This window comes from Anarrhichthys ocellatus, unplaced genomic scaffold (assembly GCF_004355925.1).
Source record: "Anarrhichthys ocellatus isolate YVR2014 unplaced genomic scaffold, GSC_Weel_1.0 scaffold3, whole genome shotgun sequence".
Lineage (NCBI taxonomy): Eukaryota > Metazoa > Chordata > Actinopteri > Perciformes > Anarhichadidae > Anarrhichthys > Anarrhichthys ocellatus.
In genome coordinates this window covers 4386127-4412002 of record NW_022280033.1, presented here as the reverse complement: position 1 = coordinate 4412002, position 25876 = coordinate 4386127, and the positions used below count along the sequence as shown (strand labels likewise).

Genomic DNA, 25876 nt, shown 5'->3' with positions numbered 1-25876 from the left:
GATTATCTTATCTTATTTGAAATGGCTAAAATTATTCACAGATATTTTTGAGAGTGAATTTGTGAGTGAATTCATTTCCAAACATCTGGGACCAGAAAGCTTAAAATTCAGCCATCGGACCAGTAAGCCAAACAGACACACAAATGATTTCAATACAACCTCAGTTTAATTTGAGCATCCCAAGTGTACTCCAACCTATAAAAAAAAAAAAAAAAAAAAATCCTCCGTGCTGCAGTAGGTACTGTTCTTCCCCTACACAAAGATATCTTATACAACTGATAGTGACTGTTTTGTGAATTATTCAGAATACTTTTTTCAGTTTACAACATATGCTTAGCGCAAGAGCGAATTTGGGAACGTAGGCATTTCACAATTCTCTTAAGACTCAGGGTACATCACGTGGGTGTGTGAAACTCTCAAACATCAGATTATTTTTGACAATTTCTGGCACTTAAGTGTATTTCTTTGTTGGCATCTGAATATTGTGCGACATAGAAGTCTGGTTCCTTTATGTGTCCATGCTATACTTGTGAATGGTTGTGAATTTTAACATTACAAAGCAACCAGTAATTTTTACAGATGACTCACATATACTGCAAAACTCAAGGGAATATTTAAAAAAAAAAAAAAAATTTGAATATAACTGTACACCGTGTTCTTCCCACTTTGCTTTCTTTGTCCATGTCCTGATCCTGGCAGCTTAGAGGACTCACTGCCACAGCGGACACCAAATATGGAAATCTCACAATACCACAAGAGCAGTATTATCGCACGTGTGAATAAGGAAACCATTGATACATTGCACGGTGAAAGCTGCGAGATGACATTGGAGGAAGTGCTGAAAGAAAACCCTCTTACTGCTCGATGCTGTCAATGATAACAGAGGGGGCCGATCCGAAAACAAGACACCGTAAAACGAGTACACTTCAAAATAAAACTTTAAAATGAGTCTCCCGCTCAGTGTTCTTTTCAGTCGGTGCCTATCCACCGATGACAGCAGGACGCTGCACTTGATGAGCGACGGTTTATTCCAGTGCCGTTTAATCACATCCGTACCCACGACAGCAGGGGACACCTCTTTATGTACTGTTGCTCTTGGTTTGGTCGATTTATCAACAGAAACGTCTTGTAGCAAAAAATCGACTCGGTTTGAATCCACTTTGTTGGCAAAGCCAGAAGTCGTTGTGTTGGTGTGTCACAAATCGCCGCTGGTCGTGTGGCCGTCGCTTGGACCCATGGAGATGCTCTGTTTCTCACTCAGCGTCTTGACAACCGTCGCAGCAGGAGACTGGAGCACCTTCCGCGAAATTCTCATCCTGCCGTCTGTTGGGTCCCGTCCAAAGTACTTGACCTGTGAAGTCCAGTCAAGAGACAATGAGCCCAGAACGTGAACACAGGAGGCTACTTCTGACAACACAGCCTGTATTTAGTGACACGTACCTGTATCTGCTGTCCCACCTCTAAACCCAAAGCACTTGGATGTTTGATCTAAAAGAGGGAAATTACAAAGAAATTACCTTTAAGTAATGATTTCATTCTCAAACACAGACACGCAAGCAAACAAACCCACTGACCCGTTTGTGGTCCAGCTGTGAGTTGTGCAGCAGGACAGCACTCATGTTGGGATAAAGCTTCACCATCACACCAATGTCCCTGAAGCAGAGCAGGAAAAGGCTTTAGATGGTTTGATATATCCATTGATAATGAATACAATTCTACTAGGTAAACATGTTTAAACATGTAAATACTGTTTTACAGTCAACAATATATTGCTTTACCTTATCTCAATAATGGTGGCAGTGTAGATAGCACCAAACTCCAGCTGCTGCTCTTGCTGCAACACAAAGACACATGTTTGTTTATGCACATACACGCGTGCGGAGCCATGAATTTACACGCACGTGCAAACAGCCTCATGTTCAGACCACTGTGATATGGTGATACATGCAAGTGCTTTTTGTTGTGGGTTTAACTGAAGTTTTTCTACAATGTGCAGTGTGTAAAAGGCTCCTAAAAGCCGTGGAGACTCACATCATCTTTGCAGATCTCACTGATGAAGTCTTGGGCTTCATTCATGGCTCCTGGTGTTGGAGCGAACACAGAGAATGTCTCCTCGTCCATCTGACTTATTGTCACACCTCAAGAAGAAAAAAAAAAAAAAAAAATGTCTGTAATGTCTGTACTTCATTCACAAAGATATCATGATCCTGGTTGGTTTTCTGATTCAGTCATATATGAATTTTAAATAACTCGTTACCCGTTTGGGCTTGTAACCTGCGAAGATTGTAGCCGCCTGGACCGACGAAGCGAGCTCGTCTGGAAACAGGCACCCGGACATTTTCTGAAGACAGAATAAAACTCGCACACATCAGTTCCCTTTACACAGTAAAATGTGCATACCTGTGGAAGCCCAGTATTCATGTTAAATTATGAACCGATACTCGGCAGCTTGATTTGGCCTCCTGTCTTCATTGTGTCTAACCTCCAGCTGTCATCCCTACTTATCTAACTCAACTAGTCTAACACATAGTTACTAGTCCATGCGTGTACATACTCAACGGATGTTTAAACTCAAAGCTTACCAACAACAGGTCCATTCTCTTTCCTTGTCTCTCTGGGTTTTGCTGTACATTTGTTCATGATGCCCAAGATCTCCCTCTTTGCCACTGGAACATAATAATATTGAAACAAAGTCCATCAAGCCACCAAAAAACATGTTGACACGTATTTCTTTCTTTTAAATGTTCAGTTTCACCGCTCACCCGTGGCCTGCTGGATGGCCTCCATGACCACCTTCAGAGGCAAACCTGGGATCTTCACGTCAGCCTGGAGGTCAAATAAACGAGTGTAAAGGAGTGTAACATATGAACCAAAGGACAAAAGCTAAAGTAGCATTAAGAGCTCAACAAGTCAAGTCAGTTATATTTATACAGCCCGATATCACAATTCACAAAAAAACGGATATCTTTTCAGGTAAATATATTTCGCTTTCAGTGTCTGAGTGAAACAAAAAGTGTTTTTATGAGTTATCAGACACAGTACCTGTAAAGCAGTGATGCCCTTGTTTGTCCCTGCCAATTTGAAGTCCATGTCTCCAAGGTAGTCCTCTATTCCCTGGTGAGGAAACAATAATCAGCTCATATCCACCATCTAGGATATAATTCAGTGGGGGCATCAGTTAGAACGTTTTAAGGAATATGTCCTAAACTCTTTCTTCCTTTTATGAATGGTTAATCACACGTTGTACGTACCAGAATATCAGTGAGTAGTCTGTAGTCTTGCATCTCAGCAGGTTTCTCCGGGTTGGCCTTGGAGATGAGGCCAACTGCTACACCTGCCACAGCAGAAGAGATGGGAACACCTGGGAGACACAGATCGACATGTTAGCGACATATTATCACAGAAGCACTTTACTACATGTCAATAAAAACACTGAAACAGAACCCAATCTAGCGACCCTATCCTGGTTATCCATCTTTAATGTGTTTTTAAAAAAAAATAATATATGTTTTGTCAACTTTTATGGTGTGTTCAGTATTTATTAAGTGCACAATTAAAATATTTGCTACTGCAGTACGAATTTTAGATATCATGTAATTATAAACTGTTAATGCAACATAATTTAGATTACATATATATAAATCCTAGATATAATGGTCTGCTATATTGAGTTGTGTTGGAAGCTGCAGCATTAAAGTTAAGTAAAAAATAATAAATATGAACAATTTTACTGGAGATTATTAACTGTAAAAGAGTCATTTCATGCAGTACCTGCGTCCATTAGAGCGAGGCTGCCTGCACATGCTGAAGCCATCGAGGAAGAACCTGAGAGAAGATGAAGAGGATCCTGTCTGAGACATTCTGCCACACAGTGAACACATTTCCTGTGGTGCTTCTACTCTTTAGAAACTGTGTCACCAAACTCACCGTTTGACTCCAGCACCTCAGCAGTGACCCGGATAGTGAAAGGGAAGTCTTTAGGAATGACTGGTCTCAGTGCTTTCTCAGCCAGGGCCCCTGAACATGAACAAATACATACACATAAACATGAACAAATACATACACATACAGTACACACAAACACATACACGTCTATGTCCAGATGACTCTTGTTGGGAGTGAGTGGTCAGCAGACCCTGAATACAAGTAGAAGAAATTTAACACAAACCGTGTCCGAGCTCCCTCCTGTTGATGCCTCCCATCTTCCCAGTCTCATTGGTTGCATATGGAGGGAACTGAAATTAAAGGCAATGTTGATTTTAAAGTCCCAATGAAACGGTAGTTAGAGTGTCTTTAGCGTCTGTACTTTTACGCAGTCATTGGTTGAAATTGGGCGGTGAAGCACACTTCATATTTTGTTTTTTTACAGGAAGAAAAGGTGATTTAATTTTTATATTAACATTTCTTATTTGCATATATTGTTAAATATGCAAAACATGATCAGGGGTGTGGTCTAAAAGGATTAAAAAGACATTTTTCATTTCACCTCCACTTTAAGATATAGAATCATAGATCTAATAATCATAGTGAGTTTAAAAATGAAAACAGGATATGACTCACCTCATAATGAAGCATGAAATTTTTGGATTTGATGCCGCTGCAGAAAGAAAATGAATGGAAGACCTTGGTTACATTGTCTTTTATAGACTTTATAGGTTTAATGGTGTATGTTAGTCTGCCACACTGGATGAAGCCCTGTGTGCACTGACATTCAGGTATAGACAGATAATAAAAGAAGTAAGAGCCAACTGTATCTGAACTGTCCTGATAATGTCAACAGTATGAATTTACCTCAAAGCTGTGGTGATAATATCTGCCTTGACACTGGATTCCAGGGAATCAAACGTGACACTGCTAAGCACCTATAAAAAAAAATAAAAAAGGAAGAGGACCGAGCGTTCTTTGTTAAAAGACTAGAGCGGCTTTTGGTCCCCCTCCTCCTGCTATTGCATTCATTATCAAACACAGCATTTCATCTTTCAGTTGTAGAAAACACAAACAAACAACAGTCCTCTATCTCTTCCATCAAATTTGGACACAATGGTATTCTTCTTTCAACAAAATGTATCTTACAAATCTAGCTTCACTTGCTCCGTAGCTACCTGTGTTTGTCCTCTCTGGAACAGAGCTGAGCCATGCAGCGGTTTAAAGAGGTCCACATCGCAGGAAATGTTCCTTAAAGCCATCAGCTCCCTCCCATCACACCTACAACACGTCAAATAAAAAAAAATACAGTTACAAAGGCACATCCTGTGTCATGAGAATATACAGTAATGTCACAGCGGGCAGGGCTTACCTCTTGTACTCATTCAGCACTAAATTGCGGAAGACTTCTTTGCTCACAGTGTTGAAGGATTCAATGACTTCATAGGGGTCAGCCTGAGGGAACCTTTCTACACATGGAGGACATGAAATGACATGTTTCAGCTGACAGATTAAGTACACAGAAAATGTTATAAAGCTATTGTGTGAAGGGGGTTGCAACAATGCTTGAAAAACAGCTTACTTGAAAGTCTTTCCATGCAACACAAACACTGAAGATGATCTACCTTTTAGGTCCTCTTCCGTTTCTAGTCGGACTTTGTTGATTGCTTCATCTCTTGAAATCTAAAACAAGATGATGATGAGATTATTACTGTTACTAATCAAGAGGTACATAAACATTGTCGTATCACAGAGAAGAGAAACATTAGCGATTCTAGCTGCTTTAAATCAATTAAAGAAACAGAAAACTGACAGACAACATCTGGATGTGAGACTTCACCTTATCATGAGTGTAATCAGTGAAGACAGCATAGATCTTCTTGGAAGATGACCTGCGATGAAGAAAAGGAAAAGTTTTTAAAAATCCTGAATTTTGTTTTGTCTCATTTTGTAAATGATATTGAGTTTCATCACTGGTCTTACTGCCGAACATGCTCCACCATGTCAGTCGGGGCTGAGAAGACCTTGAACGTGCGCTTGGTGACCTTCTGTTCTCGCGCCAGCTGCTGGATGGCCAGTATGATCTGCTGGGTGTGTTTGACTCCCACCTTCACCGCGTGGCAAAAGTCCTGCTGCAGCACGTTCTCTGCCGACGCCTCGATCATCACTGGCAGACAGAGAGTCGCATCAAACAAAGAGTTGAAAGGGGGTTTAATAACCTGTGACACAGAGCTGCATATCTGTGGCGATGACATCGACACCTCAGGGAACTAAATATATCAACAGATATACATTACTCTCTGTACATTAAAAGGTTAGAATGGATTATTGCAGGCAGGGGACAAACTACCAGAATCCTATTGACCCAGAGCAGTAAATAAAGAGGTTGTGAAGCCTAAACTACTGTCAGCTGTTTTATTGAGTTTCCTTTTAGCAGAATGCTCGGCGTTAGAAAGTGCAGGCTTATTGCCCTCCTCTCCACAAGAGGCACCAAGCGGTGGTTCACTACACTTATGGTAGTACCTCCCACCTTATAAATAGAGGCCTAGATGAGGACTTCTTCCTCTTTGACTTTTACAGCGTTCGCCATCTTACCCACTTGACTGCTGGGAGCTCCGGCCACGATGAGGTTAAGAGTGCTGGACGTCATCTCTTTCCTAGTGGGGTTGATCAGCAGCTCTCCATCGACCATGCCCACGCGCACGGCACCTGAACAAAAGACGCACAAGCTAGATTTAATATAATGAACAACAACATTCCAGGAACTGAAGTTGAAGAGATGAGTGAAAAAAGGCATTAAAAAGGTCACTAAATGTAAATATGTGCAAAGGCCTAAATCTGTTATGGTGTGTTCCTCACCTATGGGTCCATGCCAGGGGATGTCAGACAGGGATAGAGCAGCAGACGCTTTGACAAAAGAAAATATTGTTTAAGCTAAGGATCTAAAACACTATTGCTCTGTGGAAAAACAAGGATGGCTGAGATTCAACTCACCTGCGTTAAGGGCCAGCACATCTGGATCATTGACGCCGTCAACTGCCAGCAGGTTACAAAGGACCTTCAGGAGACATGAACGTACACACACATGGACACACGTACACATTAATATCACCTTACTTCAAAAAGCAAAAAGCGAGTGAAACTATAACCACATAAGGGTAAAAAAAAAAACCTGAACTGACCTGAGTGTCGTAAAAGTAGCCATGAGGGAACAGCGGTCTGATCGCCCGGTCTGAGCAACATGAGGAAAGTATGAGTCACAGTTACAACATCAGCACACAGACCTGCTACATTAAAGGCATACACATCAAAAGACACATTCTTATCAACTCACCTATGAGTCTGCTGGTGAGGATCTCGTTGTCAGTGGTGCCCATCTCTCGCCTCAAATAGTTCGTGGGGATTCGACCCGCAGCAGCTGCTTTCTGTCTGTAGTCCACCTGTCAGTCAGAGTGGACGTTCATTCACAAATATCATCTTTCAAGTTTCTACTTCTGGTGAACAGAGTCACAGGAAACTGATGGGAGCCAGGCTGGACAACATGTTCTAACTACTTAATGATTCTTCAACCAAACCCATTTAGATTACACATACAGATGTAACAGGTTTTCACTGAACAAGCACAAAAAAAACGACACAATCACAGTCTAATAACAAAGACATGGTGGGAATTTTACTGTAATGTTAGAGAACATACCACAAGAGGCATGAACTGAGACAGAGAAGGTTTGGTTTTGCTCACAGCGGTCACCATCACAGAGGTATCGCCCAGCTTCAAAAAGAGAAAGCGGTTACCAAAAAAGATATAAAAAGAAAAGACATATAGCACCAAACATCTGGAACTGGCCGGTTTAGCCCGACAACACACTGAAGTCTTCTTCACTACATTTTAAGCAGTGAAGGACTACATGTGTGACTGACTTGTCTACCTGTTTCTATAGGCGCTCATGTACAGGGTGCATATTCCTAAATACATTTGTGTTCAACCAAACTATCATAAACAAAAGGTGAGTAGTGTTTTTTTGGGTTAATCTATGAGCTATTTGTACACTGGTCTTATGAATGTGAAACATACAGCACCAGAGCACGGACAGACACTTGATGGTGTAAATATAAATAGTAGACAGTAGAAGAAATGGTAAAACCACAACAATGAGGTCTAAAGTAAAATGCAAACATAGTATGAAGAATGTGGATCACAAAGGATGTCAAGCAACTTCCAGCTGCTGCCAATCCATACACCTGTTTGATGCAACTGTTGACATTGTTTTGTACCTGTACCACAGCAGATCCATCAGCAAATCTAGCAAACCTCCCTGAAGAGATCTCAAGTTTCCTACGGGAAAAAAGACCACAACACATCAAAAATGTCGTACAGACTAAAACCATGTATTACATGCAGTAAGGTGGCATCGTGTGACCCTGTGTTCTGGTTCCCAATACATCCCAGTAGTCTGTTCTAGGTCTGGTTAAGAGCTACATGAGAGAAAGTGAGGATCCATAAGCAATGAATACACTTTGACAGAGGGCAACAATTAGCTAGCAGTAAATAAATACAACTAAAATAAAACACGCCCTGTTTGTTAACGGTTACTGGAAGAGACAGTAAGCCGGGAAAGTCAACTTACTTCTCCCCAAGGTCCACTACCAGTCCTCGTGGATTTGCGTGGTTGCTGTAAACACTCTGGTGACATAAACGGACGTGAAGGCGTGCAAACGAGTGCCCGAGTTGGAGTAAATACCTCATATCTGCAGAAACACGAAAACAGAACAAAGAAAGGTATCGGGGTGACAGTCAGTGCCTTTACAGTTCGGATGCGCGCATGGGGGCTTCCATGTCAGTTAAGTCACGTGTGCGGAAGTATGTTGTAGAGACGCCTCTCCTGATTGGACCGACCAAGGTGCTTGGGTAACGTCAAAATGCAGAGCCGTATAAAGAGGGAGTCGCGTCAACGGAAGTTCAAAAACGCTTGATCGTCACGTGATTCATGTAGACTTCCGGTAGTTCCAGGAAGTACTTGGCGGGACATTTGAATGCGTAGATATTGGTAGGAATCAGTACAAACAGAGAAACAGAACTGCTATTTTCGACCAGGAGAACAGGATTATAAATTCTTTATGATTTAGATATAACTATATATTGTTTCTAGAGCAGCAACAGTAATGTTTACAACAACAATGTCACTATATAAACTCATGCTTTCTGTGCTTGTGTAAACGTAGTAGCAGTGGAAGAGAAACTGCTGACAGAGCCAAATTAATTAGGTTTCACTTTTGTTTACATGTTCATGCTTGTTGAACAGATTATGGATTAAGTATTGGCTTTTTATCGTGAACAGTAACGAGCAAAGTTGACTAGCGCCGTTACATTTTTGAAGCAGTCGTGGAAAAATGTCATGAATTTCAATAACGTTACATGAGCATGTTTGTTTGTTCTTGACCCCTTTGAACACTGGACTTGATGCTAAATTTGACGTTTTTCAGCTTCAATTCATGGAGTCTGACTTCAGAATGTCACATATGCAAAAACTTAGAGTGTCATGTGTTTCATTTCTTCAACATTCTTTTCAGGGATGTAAATAACTGATACTTGAATTGTCAAACATTTAATCCCTTTACCTACCAGGCTACATATGCTAGACAATTGTCATATGCTCAGAATGTATTTCTCAAATGTAAGAAAAAGAAATGTCAGTAACTGGTACACCTAAAGGCAATATAACTCAATTACCCATCTAATGTAGACATCTCTGGAAGTAGACTAATGTAAGAGAAGAGGTAGCAGCTGCTTGTGAGCCTCAAATAAGCCTATATTGTTTATCTATATTGTAATCCCTACCACTAGGTGTCAGGATTGCCTCATAAAGATCACCTTTCAGCTTGGAAGAACATTTATAAACACACTGATCAACCATGATGATAATTCATAATACATACATCATTGTATAACATAATTTAGATTGTGTAGATTTAGATCATTTGAGTTCATTTTTCAAGAATTTGTGGCTCTATTTTCATTGATTTGATCAACCACTGCCCACTTGAGTCTATATTTTATTCACATTGTCAAAAAGCTCCTCCAACTCTCCAAATGTTTCTAAAAAATGGATTCTATGTGCTTCAGAGAGTTTGTTTGACTGTCAGTTAATCAGTGACCTTGCTTCTTGTCCAGAAGTTACAGCTGACCAGCCAGACAGCCCTCCAGTCAGTCACTGAGCCAGCTCACTAACAGTGGGGATGCTGTAGTTGATATGGCAACAGATGAGTGTTAACAGCATCTCTAACACACTCTGGATTACTTTCCCACGTGCACACACTCCAGTTAATTGCAGGATTTCACACAGGCTCACACCCACTGAAAAACAGAAGCACACGTTCCCATTATTACCAAGGTCTCTACTGGTATGTTCTTGTTTCCATGGCTCCGGGACACATTGAGATCTCATTATTACCAAGCAGAGCCATGGGCTATTAGTGCGTAATGGACCGGTCTGTGCTTCAAGGATCATAAACGGCTTAGTGGAGGATGCTGCGTTTGCTTTGTCTTGAAGAAGCTTTGCTTTTCAGAGAATCTGCTCGTGTAAATGTCAATCGACCAACATAGAAATCAATCTGTGGATTGTCTGTATATCGATTCATTATTAAACCATCATTATCTCACAGAGCTCTCTGTGATCTTTCAATTTATTTGGACCAAGCTGTGTACAGAGGTGATTGATAAACAACCATGACAAACTAAAGAACACTAAATAAGTTCATACTAGACCATCTTCCATTGTTTGTGAATGTCAGTGATAACATTTTTGGAAACATTTGCAAACCACAGCAATTGGTCTTCAAAGTGATGAAACATGTGATTTTTTTAGTTCCTTGTTGTCATTTTCTTTGCCCAGGTTTGGAAATAATGTCATCAGTGTGTTAGCTCGGTCGCTTCAGGACTCAAGAGGTTAATGCTGAGGTGTTTCAGGAGATGACAACAGCACTGATCTCTGGTACGCTCAAATGAATACACACACACATTCATGCAGAACTTGGGATTTTTAGCAGGTGTGGGTTCTGAGGTTTTTCTGGGTTTATGTCAACCAGATGTGGCTGCGTCTTTAAAGGCAGACTATATCATTCTAAACATCATCTGACACATGTTTTTGTTTTTCCAAATTTTCTTGCAGAATTGCATTTGCTTCCAAATTTCCATGAACAGTGATGTTGGACATTGCCTGCATACGTCCTTTCCTGTTGTGGTAAGACTTATCTTTATCCTGTGTGTCACTGAAAAGACAGTAATTGGATCCGCTGATATGGACATGCACGAGCTTGAGGGAATCACCGTTTAGACAGCTAGCGACTTGAATTGGCAACGCATGGTTTCCTTTGTCACAAGCGTGGTAATTACATTTTGCACATGGCAAAGTTCCACATCATATGAGGTTCCACTCCCTCAGAAAAAAGTAGAGCAGAATTCCTCTTGCATAACTAACTTTCAACTATCATGAACTTCTTTCTCTTATGGTTGAAAAATATTTGCCCAGGGGCCATTATGTTCCTGTAATTGTACATCAGGTAGTATGTCACTGCTAATCCTCTATATAAAGAACATCAGCTTTCCATACACAGACAGGCAGATTAGCTTTGTCAGTATGAAGCTCCCATAATAAATTAACCTTCCAGGAACAGTCCAGGAACTAGAAAACGCCCAGTGAGTGTGTGTTTGTGTGTGTAGACACAGTGTCTGGATAAGAATGATGATTCATAGATGAGTGGATATATGTCTAAGAATGTATGATACAAGCACAATAAACAGCAAGCTGATGCATTATCAATCAACTTTAGGTAAGATTCAATGATTCATCAAGAACATCAAATATATATCCATTGACATAAAGACACATTGAAGGCTTTTTTTTTTTCCACTGAGTGTCTTTGTAATACTATTGTGGGTCGTGTTTCATGGCATAAAAGAAGAACAACGGTTATGGTAAAACCAAATTCTGTGATTTAAACAGTCAAAAGGTTCAGTTAGCAGAAATCAAAGAGTACAACTCATATGTTTAAAACACAAAAAGAAGATTTCAGTAGGGAGAATAACCTTTGCAGCATCAATGAAGCAGCCCGTGCCGCAAACAAAATCAATGTGTGACTAAAATTTGTTTAATTGCAACTCTGACCTCTGCTTTCCTAAATATTGGCTCCTTGCAGCGTTGCTGATCTAAAAAGCCTCCCAGGCCAGAGGGCTGATGGAGAGATTCAAGGCTTCGAGGCCTCGACTGCAATCACTCGACTGATTACTTTTTGGTCCCAAACCTCGAATCCAGAGCTGTCATTAAGGCTCATCCTGAGAACCTCTGACTCTGCCGTGGCTCATGACGGGTTAAACAATCTAGAGAAAGCACAGCTTTGTGTTTGAGTCGGGAGAAAGGAGAATTACATTGCTACCATGTATTTCTATGTCTTTATTTATTCTCTCTGAGTTAAAGGATGCATCAGAATTTAGAGGATGCAGAGGATTGGGACACACACATCCTTGTTGCCCTGTAATGAATTAGGCTTTGACTCGACCACAGGGGGTCTTAATCCTTTGAACTGGAGATTTGACAGTCAGGCATTGATTTCCCATATACTGTAGCAGCACTACAGGACGGAAACAAACAGAGACATAGAGGACGGTCAGAGTGACCGCTGCTGCCAAGATAGAAGTCAGACCTTTAAATGATTTAGTCAATCTTGAAAGGCAGGAGTAATGTTTGATGGTCTATGACGTAAAAGGTGTGTTTTTATGTGCTGTTGTTTCTATGAAGATATGTTAATATTGCGAGGTCCGAAGCAAGATATCTCTACAACTACTGATCAGATTACCATTCAAATTATTTCATGATGATACATAAGGGCACGATCATGATTTTGGTCGCCCTGGACATTGTGTCAAACTCGATCTTTGGTTCAGCATGACAAGAAAACTCAGTAAATACTGGCCAGATTGCAATGAAATTTGCTATAAATACTCATCGTCACCACAGGATACAGCCAAATATTTGTGATGCAATAGTTTTGACCATGTCATTTTCAATATGGTCAACAGAAATCCATTAAATGTGCGGTTTAACTCAGAATATGCCGTTTGGATTTGACTCATCAAATTGTACTTATATTATTCTTATTAGCATATTAGAGGAAGTCAAAACCAGCTATATGTTTCTCAAAGAAAGATGAAATGGTAAAAGCTCAAACTATTCTGTCAGCCCACCCTGCATTCAAGACCACATGAGATCAGCACAGCTCCAAATCAAAAATTCTTGTGGTCACTCGTAAATTCCAGTGAAATAACTAACAGGAAACTGCAGTCTTGTAAAGAAGACAGAAAGACAATTTCATCTAAGAGAGGAGCTGGTTGTTCAGAGAGAGAATGTTTCATTTGTTATGGATTTCACAGCAGCTCTGCTTCATGATTCCTTCATATTCTTGGGCCGGATTAATACCAAGAGGAAATATCTCCACGTGTTTCCATGTGCAAACTGGTTCTGTCGAGTTTGAGCCAAAAGAGGCGGTCGGTGGGTTTCCTCTATGTGGTTTTGCCTGCTTTCATATAGCTGAGTGTGTGTGTGTGTGAGGAATGCTGCTGTGGGTCTCTACAATCCCTGAGTCATGAGGTGGAGGTGGACGGCGCTTTGTGAAAAAAGTTCTTAAAAGCATTATGAATAATAGATTTTAATTAAACAGGCAGGAGCACACACCCTGTTCAATCCAAGGTTAATGAATCCCACACTAAATAAATCCTAACACACAATAAACACGCTGAGCTGTACAAAATATCCACCTACCCCCCCCACAGTAATAGAGCAGAGCATGGTTGTGTTCAGACTGCTGTGTTCTGATGAGCAGCAGGCACTGTACACGAGCCATGAAAGGTTTTCTTTATCCACGTCAGTGTTTAATTGTGTGACGGGGTGACGGGGTTAGACGTGAGTGGGTTGCCACAGAAAAAGGGCTATAGTTGATTTGAAACAATTTGATTTGAGTAGGCCCTGAAGCAAATTACCCATTTTATTTTTCACATCATTAAGATAAGATAAACTTCATTGATTTCTAAGGAAATTGAATCATTGGGAGCAATGGGCAAGGAATGAAGCCCTGAAAACCTATTCACACAATCAGCTTCTTATTCTGAGCAACATTGTCAATCAAATCTGACAAAACCACACTCACACAGTCCTGATTAAGCAGATTAGCTGAGTTTTTAAAGGTTAAAAGGCTTTAAAAAATATAACTAAGTATTAAATGTTCGAGAGACATATGAGAGTATGTAGAGGAAACAATACATTCTTCTTCCTACAAACGGAAAGTTGAATTCATGAGCAATAAAACACACTTAATTTAATACACGTTTACCTTTACAGCACGTTACAATGTCAGTTTGCTAACTTCATGAACCCTCTCTCCTTGTGCTACTGTTATACTGCATTCAAGCTCCATTCTCCTGTAGTTGCCACTTGTGGCAAGTATCTTGGTAGACTCGTCACACATTTGGAGTGAAGAAAGTATTCTCCAAATGGCAGTTTTGCAGTGCAAACATGTCCGATCTTTCATCAAACAAGCTTACCTGTGTAGATACAGGTGGCCAAAGATACAATCAGACAAAAAAACGCATGTGACTTTGACTTCTTCACCTTGACGCCATATCTAATGAGCATTTTTGCTGTCTGCAATTTAATGTCTAGCTAAAGATGTAGACTTGATTGGGACAGTGACAGCCAAATAGAGAAAATAAAACCCCTATTTTGACAGATTTTGGCCTACATTGGCATGTTGTAACCTCCCGATGTGAACTCCCTGAGCTTACAACCCTCCAGTCAAACACGTTCTACAGAACACAAGAGACAACAGGTCTAGTCAGGATCTCATATACTGTACAGCCTCAAGCTGAAGTACCAACCACAACAACCGTTACTCTAAATGCAAATGAGAGCCTCTGCTTATCCAGGAGAGCTGCTGCTGGAATGAGGCTTATTATAGGTTTTAGGGGAACATACAATAATCTATTTGTTCCTGAGAGGTGACCCAGGTCCCCAGCTCCCAAATCAGTGATTGTGTTTTCATTGGCTATTTGGTCACACGGCCCCTACTCCCTCTTCACACCGACAGAGCCATTCATCAATTGTTGATGAGGTGTCTCCTGAATAGGCAATGACTGTGGGTCTATATGATTCATTCATTACCTTGCTGCTGATGCAGCTATAAGAAATACTGTGTTTAAAATAACTGGTTGCTGGTATAATTAGCGCATTCTGCAAGAGCTTTGATACACAATCATAATATATCATTATTCAATTTACCATCATATATAACAGAAAAATCAACAACTCTGAAACTGGAAATAAGTTATATTTGCATTTTTTAGGGAATTATCAAATTGGGCAATTATCAAAATAGTTTCAGCTCAAGGGTCATTTCACTATGTGTCCCAGGTTACTCAGAGTTTCCTCGAGTATTTAGTCCTGCATTGTACACTGTTGAGGTTGTCCCTCTATTTTGCCAAAATGCCATGTGATGCATTTCCACAAAAGGGAAGTGCATCATGTGAGTTTTATATTTGACTGGACATTATCCACTAGGTGTCAGTAGACTTCTTGCTTGCTGCTTTAATGTAGCCTACTGCATGCAGTAAATGCAGACAAAAGGTATGCATGCGCTATACTTGCACAGAAATAAAACAAGCAGAAAAATGTTTAGCATACCATTGCATATAAATTGCAGCACTATAGAGCTGCACTTAAACCTATTCCCTGTCCATTTATCTCTCCATCATTCACTAAAAACATGTCTGTCTTTCCAACACTGCTCTTCAAATACATCTAATAGATGACTAACTATATTTTTTTTTTTTGACGAACAGACTAAATCTTTATGGAAATTGATACTTTCATCGTTGCCCTATTTTTCTTTTATAGCAGAAGGGGCGGAGGGAGATGCAGAGGAGAGGGGCGGTACTGAGTGTCCTCCAGTCATCCTCTCACCTCCCTCTTTTCATTCGTATGCTGCATTTGAAAGGAGTCAGACAGGGAGGAGAGACCAGTAACCGGTTCACAAATTACTTCACAGTCAATTTTTTGAGGAGTAAACAGACGATTTTGAAAACAGGAACTTAAAATTCTGGACTTGTTTTTCTCCCCCCGCCGCACTGGATATGTTCTTTTATTTAATCATGTCGGAGGAATATTTCTCTTAACGTTAATTAGCCTCTGTGAGACCCTTTTTTCTTCCAGAGCCAGCATAAACCCATACCTGGCTCAGGTCAGGTATAGTGCATGTTAGAAATAGAGAATATCTTTACCTAATGGCTTAAACAAATACAATGTAATTAATTCTTCTTCAAATGAGGTAGCCAAGCCCAACCGCTGGCATCTGAAACAGCTGTGTCGCGTCGAGAAGATTGTGGATTATTATTTTTTTTTCTCCCCCCACCACCTCCCCGAATACCTCCCCAAGAAACCACGGAGCCGGTTTTTTGAGTGGCCAAAATGAGCGTCGGTTTAATTGAATCAACTACATGAGTGGAGTCAAAACAAACATATTTCTCTCCGGGAGTGCACCTTTTTTTTTTTTTTTAAACGGCGCCAGTCTCCCTGGTAAAATATGGAAAGCGAGGTTTTCACGCCTTTGCTGGAGCAGTTTATGCTCACGCCTCTGGTCTGCTGGGTGAGCGCCCTCATTCGCTATTCACATGTGTATTAAGCTCACTAATTAAACACCCCATGCATTTATTTTGAACGTGTTTATTGATTGTCTTAAACCTCTTTGCGTTGTCCCATTTATTTTGCAGGTGAAGACAGTCGGGCAGGCGACTCTGACCGATGGCACCCAATTATCGGAATATATTGAATTAGTGGATGGGATTTACCTGAACCAGATAATGCTCGAGATGTAAGTAATCTGACACACATTCAGAAATGCTACAGACCAACATCCCCTGCACCAGGATTGGTCATGTAAGAGCATGCAGACCTTTGCTTGGGATCTCAAATGCATGATGTATACACCTCAAAAACCTGCATGATATAGTGGTCACTATTAATAGTTAGATAAGTAGATGTACAGTTGTGTGAAAAAGTGTTTGCCCCCTTCCTGATTTCTTATTTTTTTGCATGTTTGTCACACTTAAATGTTTCAGATCATCAAACAAATTTAAATATTAGACAAAGATAACACAAGTAAACACAAAATGCAGTTTTTAAATGAAGGTTTTTATTATTAAGGGGAAAAAAAATCCAAACCTACATGGCCCTGTGTGAAAAAGTGATTGCCCCCCCCTGTTAAAACATAAATTAACGGTGGTTTATCACATCTTTGGAAAGCTGAGTTCAATTTCTCTAGCCACACCCAGGCCTGATTACTGCCACACCTGTTCTCAATCAAGAAATCACTTAAATAGGACCTGCCTGACAAAGTGAGGTAGACCAAAAGATCCTCAAAAGCTAGTCATCATGCTGCGATCCAAAGAAATTCAGGAACAAATGAGAAACAAAGTAATTGAGATCTATCAGTCTGGAAAAGGTTACAAAGCCATTTCTAAAGCTTTGGGACTCCAGCGAACCACTGTGAGAGCCATTATCCACAAATGGCGAAAACATGGAACAGTGGTGAACCTTCCCAGGAGTGGCCGGCCAACCAAAATTACCCCAAGAGCGCAGCGACGACTCATCCAAGAGGTCATAAAAGACCCCAGAACAACATCCAAAGAACTGCAGGCCTCACTTGCCTCAATTAAGGTCAGTGTTCATGACTCCACCATAAGAAAGAGACTGGGCAAAAATGGCCTGCATGGCAGAGTTCCAAGACGAAAACCACTGATGAGCAAAAAGAACATAAAGGCTCGTCTCAGTTTTGCCAGAAAACATCTTGATGATCCCCAAGACTTTTGGGAAAATACTCTGTGGACTGACGAGACAAAAGTTTAACTTTTTGGAAGGTGTATGTCCCATTACATCTGGCGTAAAAGTAACACGGCATTTCAGAAAAGGAACATCATACCAACAGTAAAATATGGTGGTGGTAGTGTGATGGTCTGGGGCTGTTTTGCTGCTTCAGGACCTGGAAGACTTGCTGTGGTAAATGGAACCATGAATTCTGCTGTCTACCAAAAAATCCTGAAGGAGAATGTCCGGCCATCTGTTCGTGACCTCAAGCTGAAGCGCACTTGGGTTCTGCAGCAGGACAATGATCCAAAACACACCAGCAAGTCCACCTCTGAATGGCTTAAGAAAAACAAAATGAAGACTTTGGAGTGGCCTAGTCAAAGTCCCGACCTGAATCCGATTGAGATGCTGTGGCATGACCTTAAAAAGGCGGTTCATGCTCGAAAACCCTCCAATGTGGCTGAATTACAACAATTCTGCAAAGATGAGTGGGCCAAAATTCCTCTACAGCGCTGTAAAAGACTCATTGCCAGTTATTGCAAACGCTTGATTGCAGTTGTTGCTGCTAAGGGTGGCCCAACCAGTTATTAGGTTTAGGGGGCAATCACTTTTTCACACAGGGCCATGTAGGTTTGGATTTTTTTTTCCCCTTAATAATAAAAACCTTCATTTAAAAACTGCATTTTGTGTTTACTTGTGTTATCTTTGTCTAATATTTAAATTTGTTTGATGATCTGAAACATTTAAGTGTGACAAACATGCAAAAAAATAAGAAATCAGGAAGGGGGCAAACACTTTCTCACACAACTGTACATCTACTTATCTAACTATTAATAGTGAATCGTTTTTGCTTGGTCTTTGGGAGTGGACGAGAGACAACAAATGACACCCTGGGGCCTTCAGTGTGGTCATCCCCACATGACCAAATTAAGCATTTCATCAAGAGCTCCAGCCTCTGTCCAGCACTTGGAAATTGTCTGCTGAAGTGAATGTAGGCTACGCACAAAGGGGACCTTGTATTGGGGGCAATCATGGGTCATACTGTCAAAAAATCTTTGCAGACAGTTATTGTCAGCATCCCTTGGAGCTGTGTCTGTTTGCTCTCACAAGCATCCGTGCTGCAAAGAGGCAGCAAGCAGCTCCACAACCTCCAGTAGCCGTGTGTGTGTGTGTGTGTGTGTGTGTGTGTTTCTGTTTCTTTCCAGTCGCAGAAGACTGTCATCTGCAGCTGACTCTGGGAGACGCATCGCTCCTGGAGGCTGCAGAGCTCACGTTTCCTGCTGTGCTGCAGATTAACAACTAGAAATAGTAGCCTTAAGCGGACAAACACTGGAAGCAGTGCAGAATCTGGATGCAGATTACACAGCGATGCAGATCCTTCATTAATGTAGCAGGCCAGCACGGACACATGTTTGTTGTTACTCAAGTAAATGGGAAGTGGATGCTTTGGCAGATCTCTTTATTTTCCAGTCACCTCCTAACATATAGCATGGCAGCAGACAGCTTTCCATTCCTTTGTCTGGTTTAGGGCTGCTACTTCCCGCTTGCAGGGCAATTTATTTCATATTTTCCACTAATGCCACACTCTACACTGTCAGCATTTACTCCGACTGTTTGCCTGATCCCAGTGGAATTGATTTTCACCTCAGAAGAGATTATAATGTAGTTTCATAGCCGAACTTCTTGTGTCACCTTCAGTGTCACTCGTATTCCAAGGTTTGATTTGCAGAACTCTCTCTGTGAGGGGACGCTTGTCTTCTGCACAAGTGTGTCTCTGTATTTCTACATGTGTTTACCTCAGTGTATTCAGAGTGAATTGTTTTTATAAGGGTTAAGCTGTAGCTGTGTTGTGCATGAGGAGCTGATTAACTCCGACTGGCCTTTTCCTGCCTCTGGTTGGTGTCCTCTTCCTCCCGCTCTGCCCTCGTTCTCTGTCCTCGACCTCCTGCTGCTGCGCTGCATCACTCCACTAAGCCGACTACCTTCAGGTTTCAACTACGTCTTCGACCTCTCTTTCCCATGCTCGTGTGTCCTCCTACTCGTCCTCCTCCAGGCTGTGTCTCTACTCCTCAGAGGAATCCTTCAAATCAGAAAGGTGTTGAAGGAGGCCATTGCAGGTTCAGTTGGACAAGGGCGTTTTTCCTCTTCCACACACGGCCTCTTGAAAACGATTAACAAGTCATCAGTATTTTTAGAGCATTTTCCCCCTTTGGGAGATTGTATAGCGGGAAAGCAACCGGAAGGATACGAGGGGGAAGGGCTGGAAGCATGAGGGAGACAGAAAATTATATTTCCAAAATGGTTGAAAACCTTAAACACAGCAGCAAAGATACACAAAGAAAGAGCAAGAGGGCGACATGCAAAAAAAACCTAAATTCAAGCCGCGGTTTGCCACATGGCAACGCCTCAGATCTACATATCAAGACCGAGATGTTTGGGAACAGGCACTCAGTAGGATTTCTGTCTGCAAATAAGTGGAATGAGCTTTACGGGAACTTTGTGTGGTGTGTGGAGTGAACTCCTGTACGGAGCAGCCAGTGTGGAGCTGAAATGAACTGTGACTGGCTTAGTGATCGTCTGACAGGATGTCGGGGATTGCCAGTCACTGCCAGCTCTGTTTATATTTGTGTGTGTGTGTGCTTTTCTGTGGGGCTTCTCTGTGTGTGCGTGGGAGTATGTGTATCTGTGGGCGTTTTCTTTTTTTTCCTATGCATTTTCTTTTGGACTGAGGCAGCTGTTGGTAGTCGTCTTGCCCAGCCGCCCTCCCACACAAAAGGCCTACAGTGTCGGTCAGACGTTACATTGGTGAGACTGCTTTTTGTCTGCCTCTCCCACTGTTACCAGCACCACGTGGTCACCTCCAGTAAGCTGAGCTAACTGAAATACACTGTAATAAGCTAAAATATATGCATCTAAGCCACAATTGCAGGGAGTTTTAGATGATGGCCTTCCTCAAAGACATGCGCCTTGTTCTATTTTCTTAAAACTTGTTATTGGGGGTGCACCGATCTGACTTTTTTAGTCCCGATAAAGATACCTTGGCGGCTTTGGGTGTCAGCCAATACCGAGTACTGATCCCATAACAGGATTGCGTTGTTAACCTGTAGGTATTCCTCACTGTGTGGAAGTGATTGGGATCTTTCTTCTTTTGTATGTAAGGCAACATCAGTCTTGACTTAAACATTGGCTTCCTAACTTGCTTTTCCTAGCCCGATATTGGTATCTGTGCATGATATAATTCAGTATTAAAAGACAGAAATGTAGTTGAAACAGGCCTCAAGTTTAGTCACATTTCTTGCTGTATGCTGGCTGGAAGAATTACACGAGTGTTGAGAAATGCCTCCTTCCCTCTCATCTCTCTCTTACTCATTAAAAGTAGCTAAACCACATGACAGTTTTCCAACTTCTTTGAGGGACTGTAGTCGATGATTAACGGGGATTGTATTCATTCCAGGTCTCTGGCTTCCTACAAACACACTCTCACTTACTCTGTTTTTTCTCACCCCCTCTGCTCTGACAGCTTGATATATTTCGTAGTGAATGTTGGTTGGCATTGCCCTGCTTGCGTTTGATCATTTCCTGCTAAAAAAAAAGGCTCCGCTGCTGTTGTGTCCAGTCGATACTGTTTACACTGGAAAAAAAATAACAATTAGAGTTCAGCACCATTTAATAAAATGGTCTCTGCTGCTAAGAAACACACAAGTCTTCCAGAGTGGAGGATGAAACTCCAAAGATATAAACACATTAGTATATTGTTTAACATGGTTCACCTAATTTACCTAAAAATATTTTTCCTCTTTCTCTTTCACAAACTCACACTAACGGTCCTCTGGCTGGAGAAACTTGAGCGTTTAACATTTTTGCTGGTGATGTCAGCTGTTGTAGTGTAAGCTGTGGCGTTGCTGTGTGCACGTCTCTGCGAGGCTTTAGTGTCGACATGGCAGACAGGCTGGCAGCAGTTGTCATTGAAACAGCATGGGAGAGCATGGAGGGAGAAGAAGAGAGACCCCAGGATTATCTAACGGTTTGCTGACACCCAGATGCCCCCCCCCCCCCCCCCCCCCCCCCCCCCCGCCCGCCCTCTTGTGACTGACATTACCTAGCCAATTAGATTGCCTCCTCCGGGCTGTCAAACCAATTAGTTTTTCCCGCTCAGCAAGAGGGGTCCAATTATAGTTTTGTCAGAGTGACAACTGTCCAGTTGAATCCTCCGTTTTAGACCCGTGCTGGCTCATTGGCCTGTTCGGTGAATCCATCAGTCTGTCCTCTATGGGCTGTCGGGACTGAGTTCTGTGACTAAGACACTCACCAAAATAAAAAAGGAGATTTGATTACATTAATCTCATTTGTACAGCCCAATATCACACATTTTCCACAGAGGGCTTTACAGTATTTACATACTGTATGACCCTGGCATCGGAAAAGGAAATACTCAACATAGTCGATCCATATGACAGATATGATACACGTGAGAGTCGTAATAGCAGTAGTAGCACTAATAATTGCAGAAATTAGAGTAGAGTCCTACTTGATTTTTACATATCATTTGTCACGTTTTTTTTTTTTGTTTTTTTTTAAGATCTAAACTTGCACTGCAAAGTTGCGTGACCCTGGAAATCAGTCTGAAAACTGATTGTTTGCTAGTTTGTGGGATTAAGTGCAAGTATAGAGAGATAAAACGTGGTTTATGAAAAGAATGCCGTCACGCATGTTGTATTGGTTCATTTCTGCTGGCTCGAGTGTTCGGACAGATCCGTGCATGTCTGTCTGTCTCTCTGTCTGAATGGCTGCACACTTGGGAATGAGAGTGTAAAAAATGAAGGTAACGTTTTTGAAGAAGTAAACCTGTGAGTCAGGGAATATGAATCGATTAATACTGAATGCAGATTTGAAAGTTTTTTTCTCTCAAGGCCACGTTACGGTAATTTCTCTTTGTAGGCTCATATTCACAGGATGTCCTCACTACGCCTGTCATCACTTCCTTTCATGACAGAATTGGCTTTTCGACACGTCATGCACAAACAAACCACTCGACCAATGAGCTCTGTAGAAGAGTCTCGGTGCTGAATGACGAGTGTTTGGTTTAAGCCCTGGACCCAGTTGGTCTTTTGTTGTTTGATTCTCTGCTTATTGTTGTACCAACATATGGAGGCTACATTCTGCTCATGCTCTGCTTTTTATGGCTTTGTTGCTCTATCTGAATATTCTGAGGTTACCAATCATCTGGCAATGTTTGTTTATTACAGGCAGAATTTAGAAATGGCCACATACAGTCCAAATTACGTTAATCTCTTTCTTCAACATAGGGGGAAAACTTTAGTGCATAAAGTATCCTACCTTGAACAAACTCCCGTTTACGTTGCCCTTTTAGACCGACTGTAATCAAGAAAATGACATGATTGATCATAATGAATGAAATTCATTAAGGATATTCAATATGCCGTTTTGAATAACTCTCAAATTCTCACATTCTCAAATGTAACAGATTGCGAATTCTTTTCATCATGCAAGTAAAATATCTTTGGATTTCGGACCGATTGATGAAACGAGACATTGGAAGACATTACCTTGGATTCTCAAACTGCCATGACACCATCTGGTTTGTCTCTCTTCCCTCTGTAGTCTGTGACGCCTCCCTCTTTCTGTCGTCCTTCTTTTTTCGTCATGTCTCAACACCTACTGCTGCTGTAGCTTTTGCTCTTTCTTTCTTTCCCCTTCTGCTCCTCCTGCTGGATCATTTCCTTCATCTCTATCTGTCCATGCCTCACCTCTCTCTCTCTCTCTCTCTCTTCCTCCTCTGTTTTCTTTGAGCAGCATGTTGAAGCCTTTGTTGCTTTCTGTGGGGCTAGGTACAGCAGACATATTTGGGATTCCAGCTGGACTAGAGAAAAGAGGCAGGCAGAGCTGCTGCTGGTGTGTCGGTCTGTTCGATTCTCCCACTGCTGCTTCCTGGACTGTGGGGTCTCCTGCCCTCCTCATTAAAGAGTGTGGAATCACACATCAATCTGTCATCTCTCATAATCATGCTTGTGTCATGCCGTCTTCGCTGTGTCGGTCTAGCAGGAGGACGTATATCAAGTCAGACAGGAAGCAGCAGCTGTGACCTTGAGAGGACAGACCTTTTTAACAAGGCTGTGTTAATGTGAGGCACTCCACATCCCACAACCAACGACATGTCAAACCCCACGTGGACCATTTTAGGATTTTAAGCACAGGTTTCTCAGCCCTAGCAATTCAGAATGGGACTGGTTTTACTGGGATCGGCATTTAAAGCAATGCATTGTCAGGATTAGTTGGGGTTTCTGGGCTGCACCCTGTTGACCATCTGTCAGGTAATGTCATATATTACCATTTAACCCGAGATCTTGTTCGAGACTTTTATATTTAATCATACTCGTCCAAATTAGTTAATTTAGCTGTTGCTGCCGTTTCGAGTTAATGCAAACTCGACACTTCCTCCATCTGCTTCATGTTACCAGCCCCTCAGTAGCTCAGGGGGCAAAATCCCTTCTGTTCCCTGCAAGACTTTTTGCTGTGAAGCATCTGCAGGAAGTGTTGAGTTGTTCATTAACAGCAGCTTAACATTGAGAATTACCAGCACAGTAGAATTAATCAGCGACCAAGTACACTTCAGTTAAAAAAAGAGGAACTCAGTGCAGCAGAGAAGTGAGTGCGGCATGACCCTGTTGTCGCAGTAAAGGAATTGTTTGGTTTACTTAGTAAGCCATTATGATACAAGCAATTTTACATATTATTTGAGACATTTTTATTGCATTTCAATGTAGTCCAGCACAAAGCAATGCATCAGATCACATCCAGTTTGGCAGGAAGGAGTTTAGCTGCAGTCCCTATGGATACAACGGCAGAGCCGAGGAATGGGAAGAGGCCCCGTGGAAGCAGAAAGACAAAGACAGGAGAGAAACGAGTCCATGACAAGCCAAGACAAGGAAGTATGGTGATGAGAGCCACATACCAATGGTCAGGTCCTCACTGGGTGTTTTATACACTTCTGTTCTCATGGGAAAAGGCTGGCGGGGCGGGGGGGACGACAAAGTGGGATGCGGTCATCTATAATGCAGGGTCCGACTCTGCATCATAGCAAAATGTATAATATTGGCAAATCTGGCTGCAATCATGTTCTGTAATATCTTCCCATTGCAGACTGATGGTTCATGCTTTTTACAAACACTATTTTTTTATTTTGTATGTTAAACATGCATTACCGCCTCCTATGGAAGTAGAAGGATGGTGCCATCGTAACATCTGATGTTCTGAGGTCGTTGCTTCATTCTTCACTAGTTTGAGATTAATTGCATTCGTAAAAGTACTGGTTATGCTTGTTGCCTGTTTGTGCGTACTGTACTCTCAAGCTTCCATTTGGAAAGGCAGTCAGTGCGTTAACATGCACTCGGGTAACAAGATTTGATTTGAACAAGATTAAGGCTGAATTCCAATTATTGGAACTGGCGTGTAAACGTTCAAACCAAGTTATCGTGCTGTATTCTGAGTACTCATAATTTGATTTACAGAGCTTTATCACTCATTGCTCTCTTGAATTAGCCAACTCCTGCCATGTGCATGTCAGAGTGATGTGGGATAGTAATATTTGTTAAGGTATTCTGTGAAATTCAACCCCAAATCCTATAAACTCATTCAATATGTGAATTATTTTTCCCATTCTTACATCATACGGCCTGTCAGCTACTAGGAAACTTCCCAAACAACTAATTAATGAGAACTTCTTGATTGTTTAGTTAATAGTGTTTGAGTGAAGTGCATGTTCTGAGGGGTATTAGGTTAAACTGGTTAAAATGGTGTAAGTTTGACATTTTAGTTTTCATGTTCTAGTTTGTTGTGAGTGGATGACTACTCATCTTCCTCTCAGACAAGTTTTAATTTTTAATGACGACGTTACAGAAACAGACCCACAGAATTGCCCTGAACTGGACTGCTAACATTAGCATGGCTGCTAATAACTGCTCACCCCCCTGATTCTTCGTGTGTGTGTGTGTGTGTGTGTGTGTGTGTGTGTGTGTGTGTGTGTG

At 41.5% G+C, this 25876-nt stretch overlaps 2 protein-coding genes across 8 annotated transcripts in view; one reads left to right on the top strand and one right to left on the bottom strand.

The window, feature by feature from the left end:
* Nucleotides 1-164: 164 nt before the first annotated feature.
* On the bottom strand, nt 165-8765 carry pnpt1 (polyribonucleotide nucleotidyltransferase 1). Its single transcript, XM_031841946.1, has 28 exons — nt 8553-8765; nt 8200-8260; nt 7622-7696; nt 7259-7364; nt 7107-7156; nt 6919-6982; nt 6784-6831; nt 6520-6633; nt 5908-6091; nt 5765-5816; nt 5550-5607; nt 5297-5393; nt 5103-5205; nt 4792-4862; nt 4561-4597; nt 4169-4235; nt 3928-4017; nt 3772-3825; nt 3252-3361; nt 3043-3114; nt 2763-2826; nt 2583-2666; nt 2258-2341; nt 2032-2138; nt 1779-1834; nt 1575-1653; nt 1441-1488; nt 165-1351 (listed from the first exon to the last, which is right to left on the bottom strand). Exons 1-28 carry the CDS (start codon nt 8669-8671, stop codon nt 1196-1198), a joined length of 2310 nt encoding a protein of 769 aa, XP_031697806.1. The 5' UTR covers nt 8672-8765; the 3' UTR covers nt 165-1195.
* Nucleotides 8766-15963: 7198 nt separating this feature from the next.
* Nucleotides 15964-25876, top strand: part of ccdc88ab (coiled-coil domain containing 88Ab) — a 63021-nt gene continuing 53108 nt past the window's right edge. For all 7 annotated transcript variants that reach the window (XM_031875172.1, XM_031875154.1, XM_031875182.1 and 4 more), the window contains exons 1-2: nt 15964-16614; nt 16739-16839. In XM_031875172.1, coding sequence (XP_031731032.1) covers nt 16552-16614; nt 16739-16839 — 164 coding nt within the window. In that variant the 5' untranslated portion in view covers nt 15964-16551. The remainder of the gene's footprint in view (nt 16615-16738; nt 16840-25876) is intronic.

Bases quoted from the DNA above. Each gene is read 5' to 3' on its own strand.
- pnpt1 (XM_031841946.1), bottom strand. From the start codon at position 8,671: ATGAGGTATTTACTCCAACTCGGGCACTCGTTTGCACGCCTTCACGTC. The intron at 8,261-8,552 runs GTAAGTTGACTT...TTTTTCCCGTAG, and splicing joins GTAGTGGACCTTGGGGAGAA to GAAACTTGAGATCTCTTCAG. The intron at 3,115-3,251 runs GTACGTACAACG...TTTCCTCACCAG, and splicing joins GACTACTCACTGATATTCTG to GGAATAGAGGACTACCTTGG.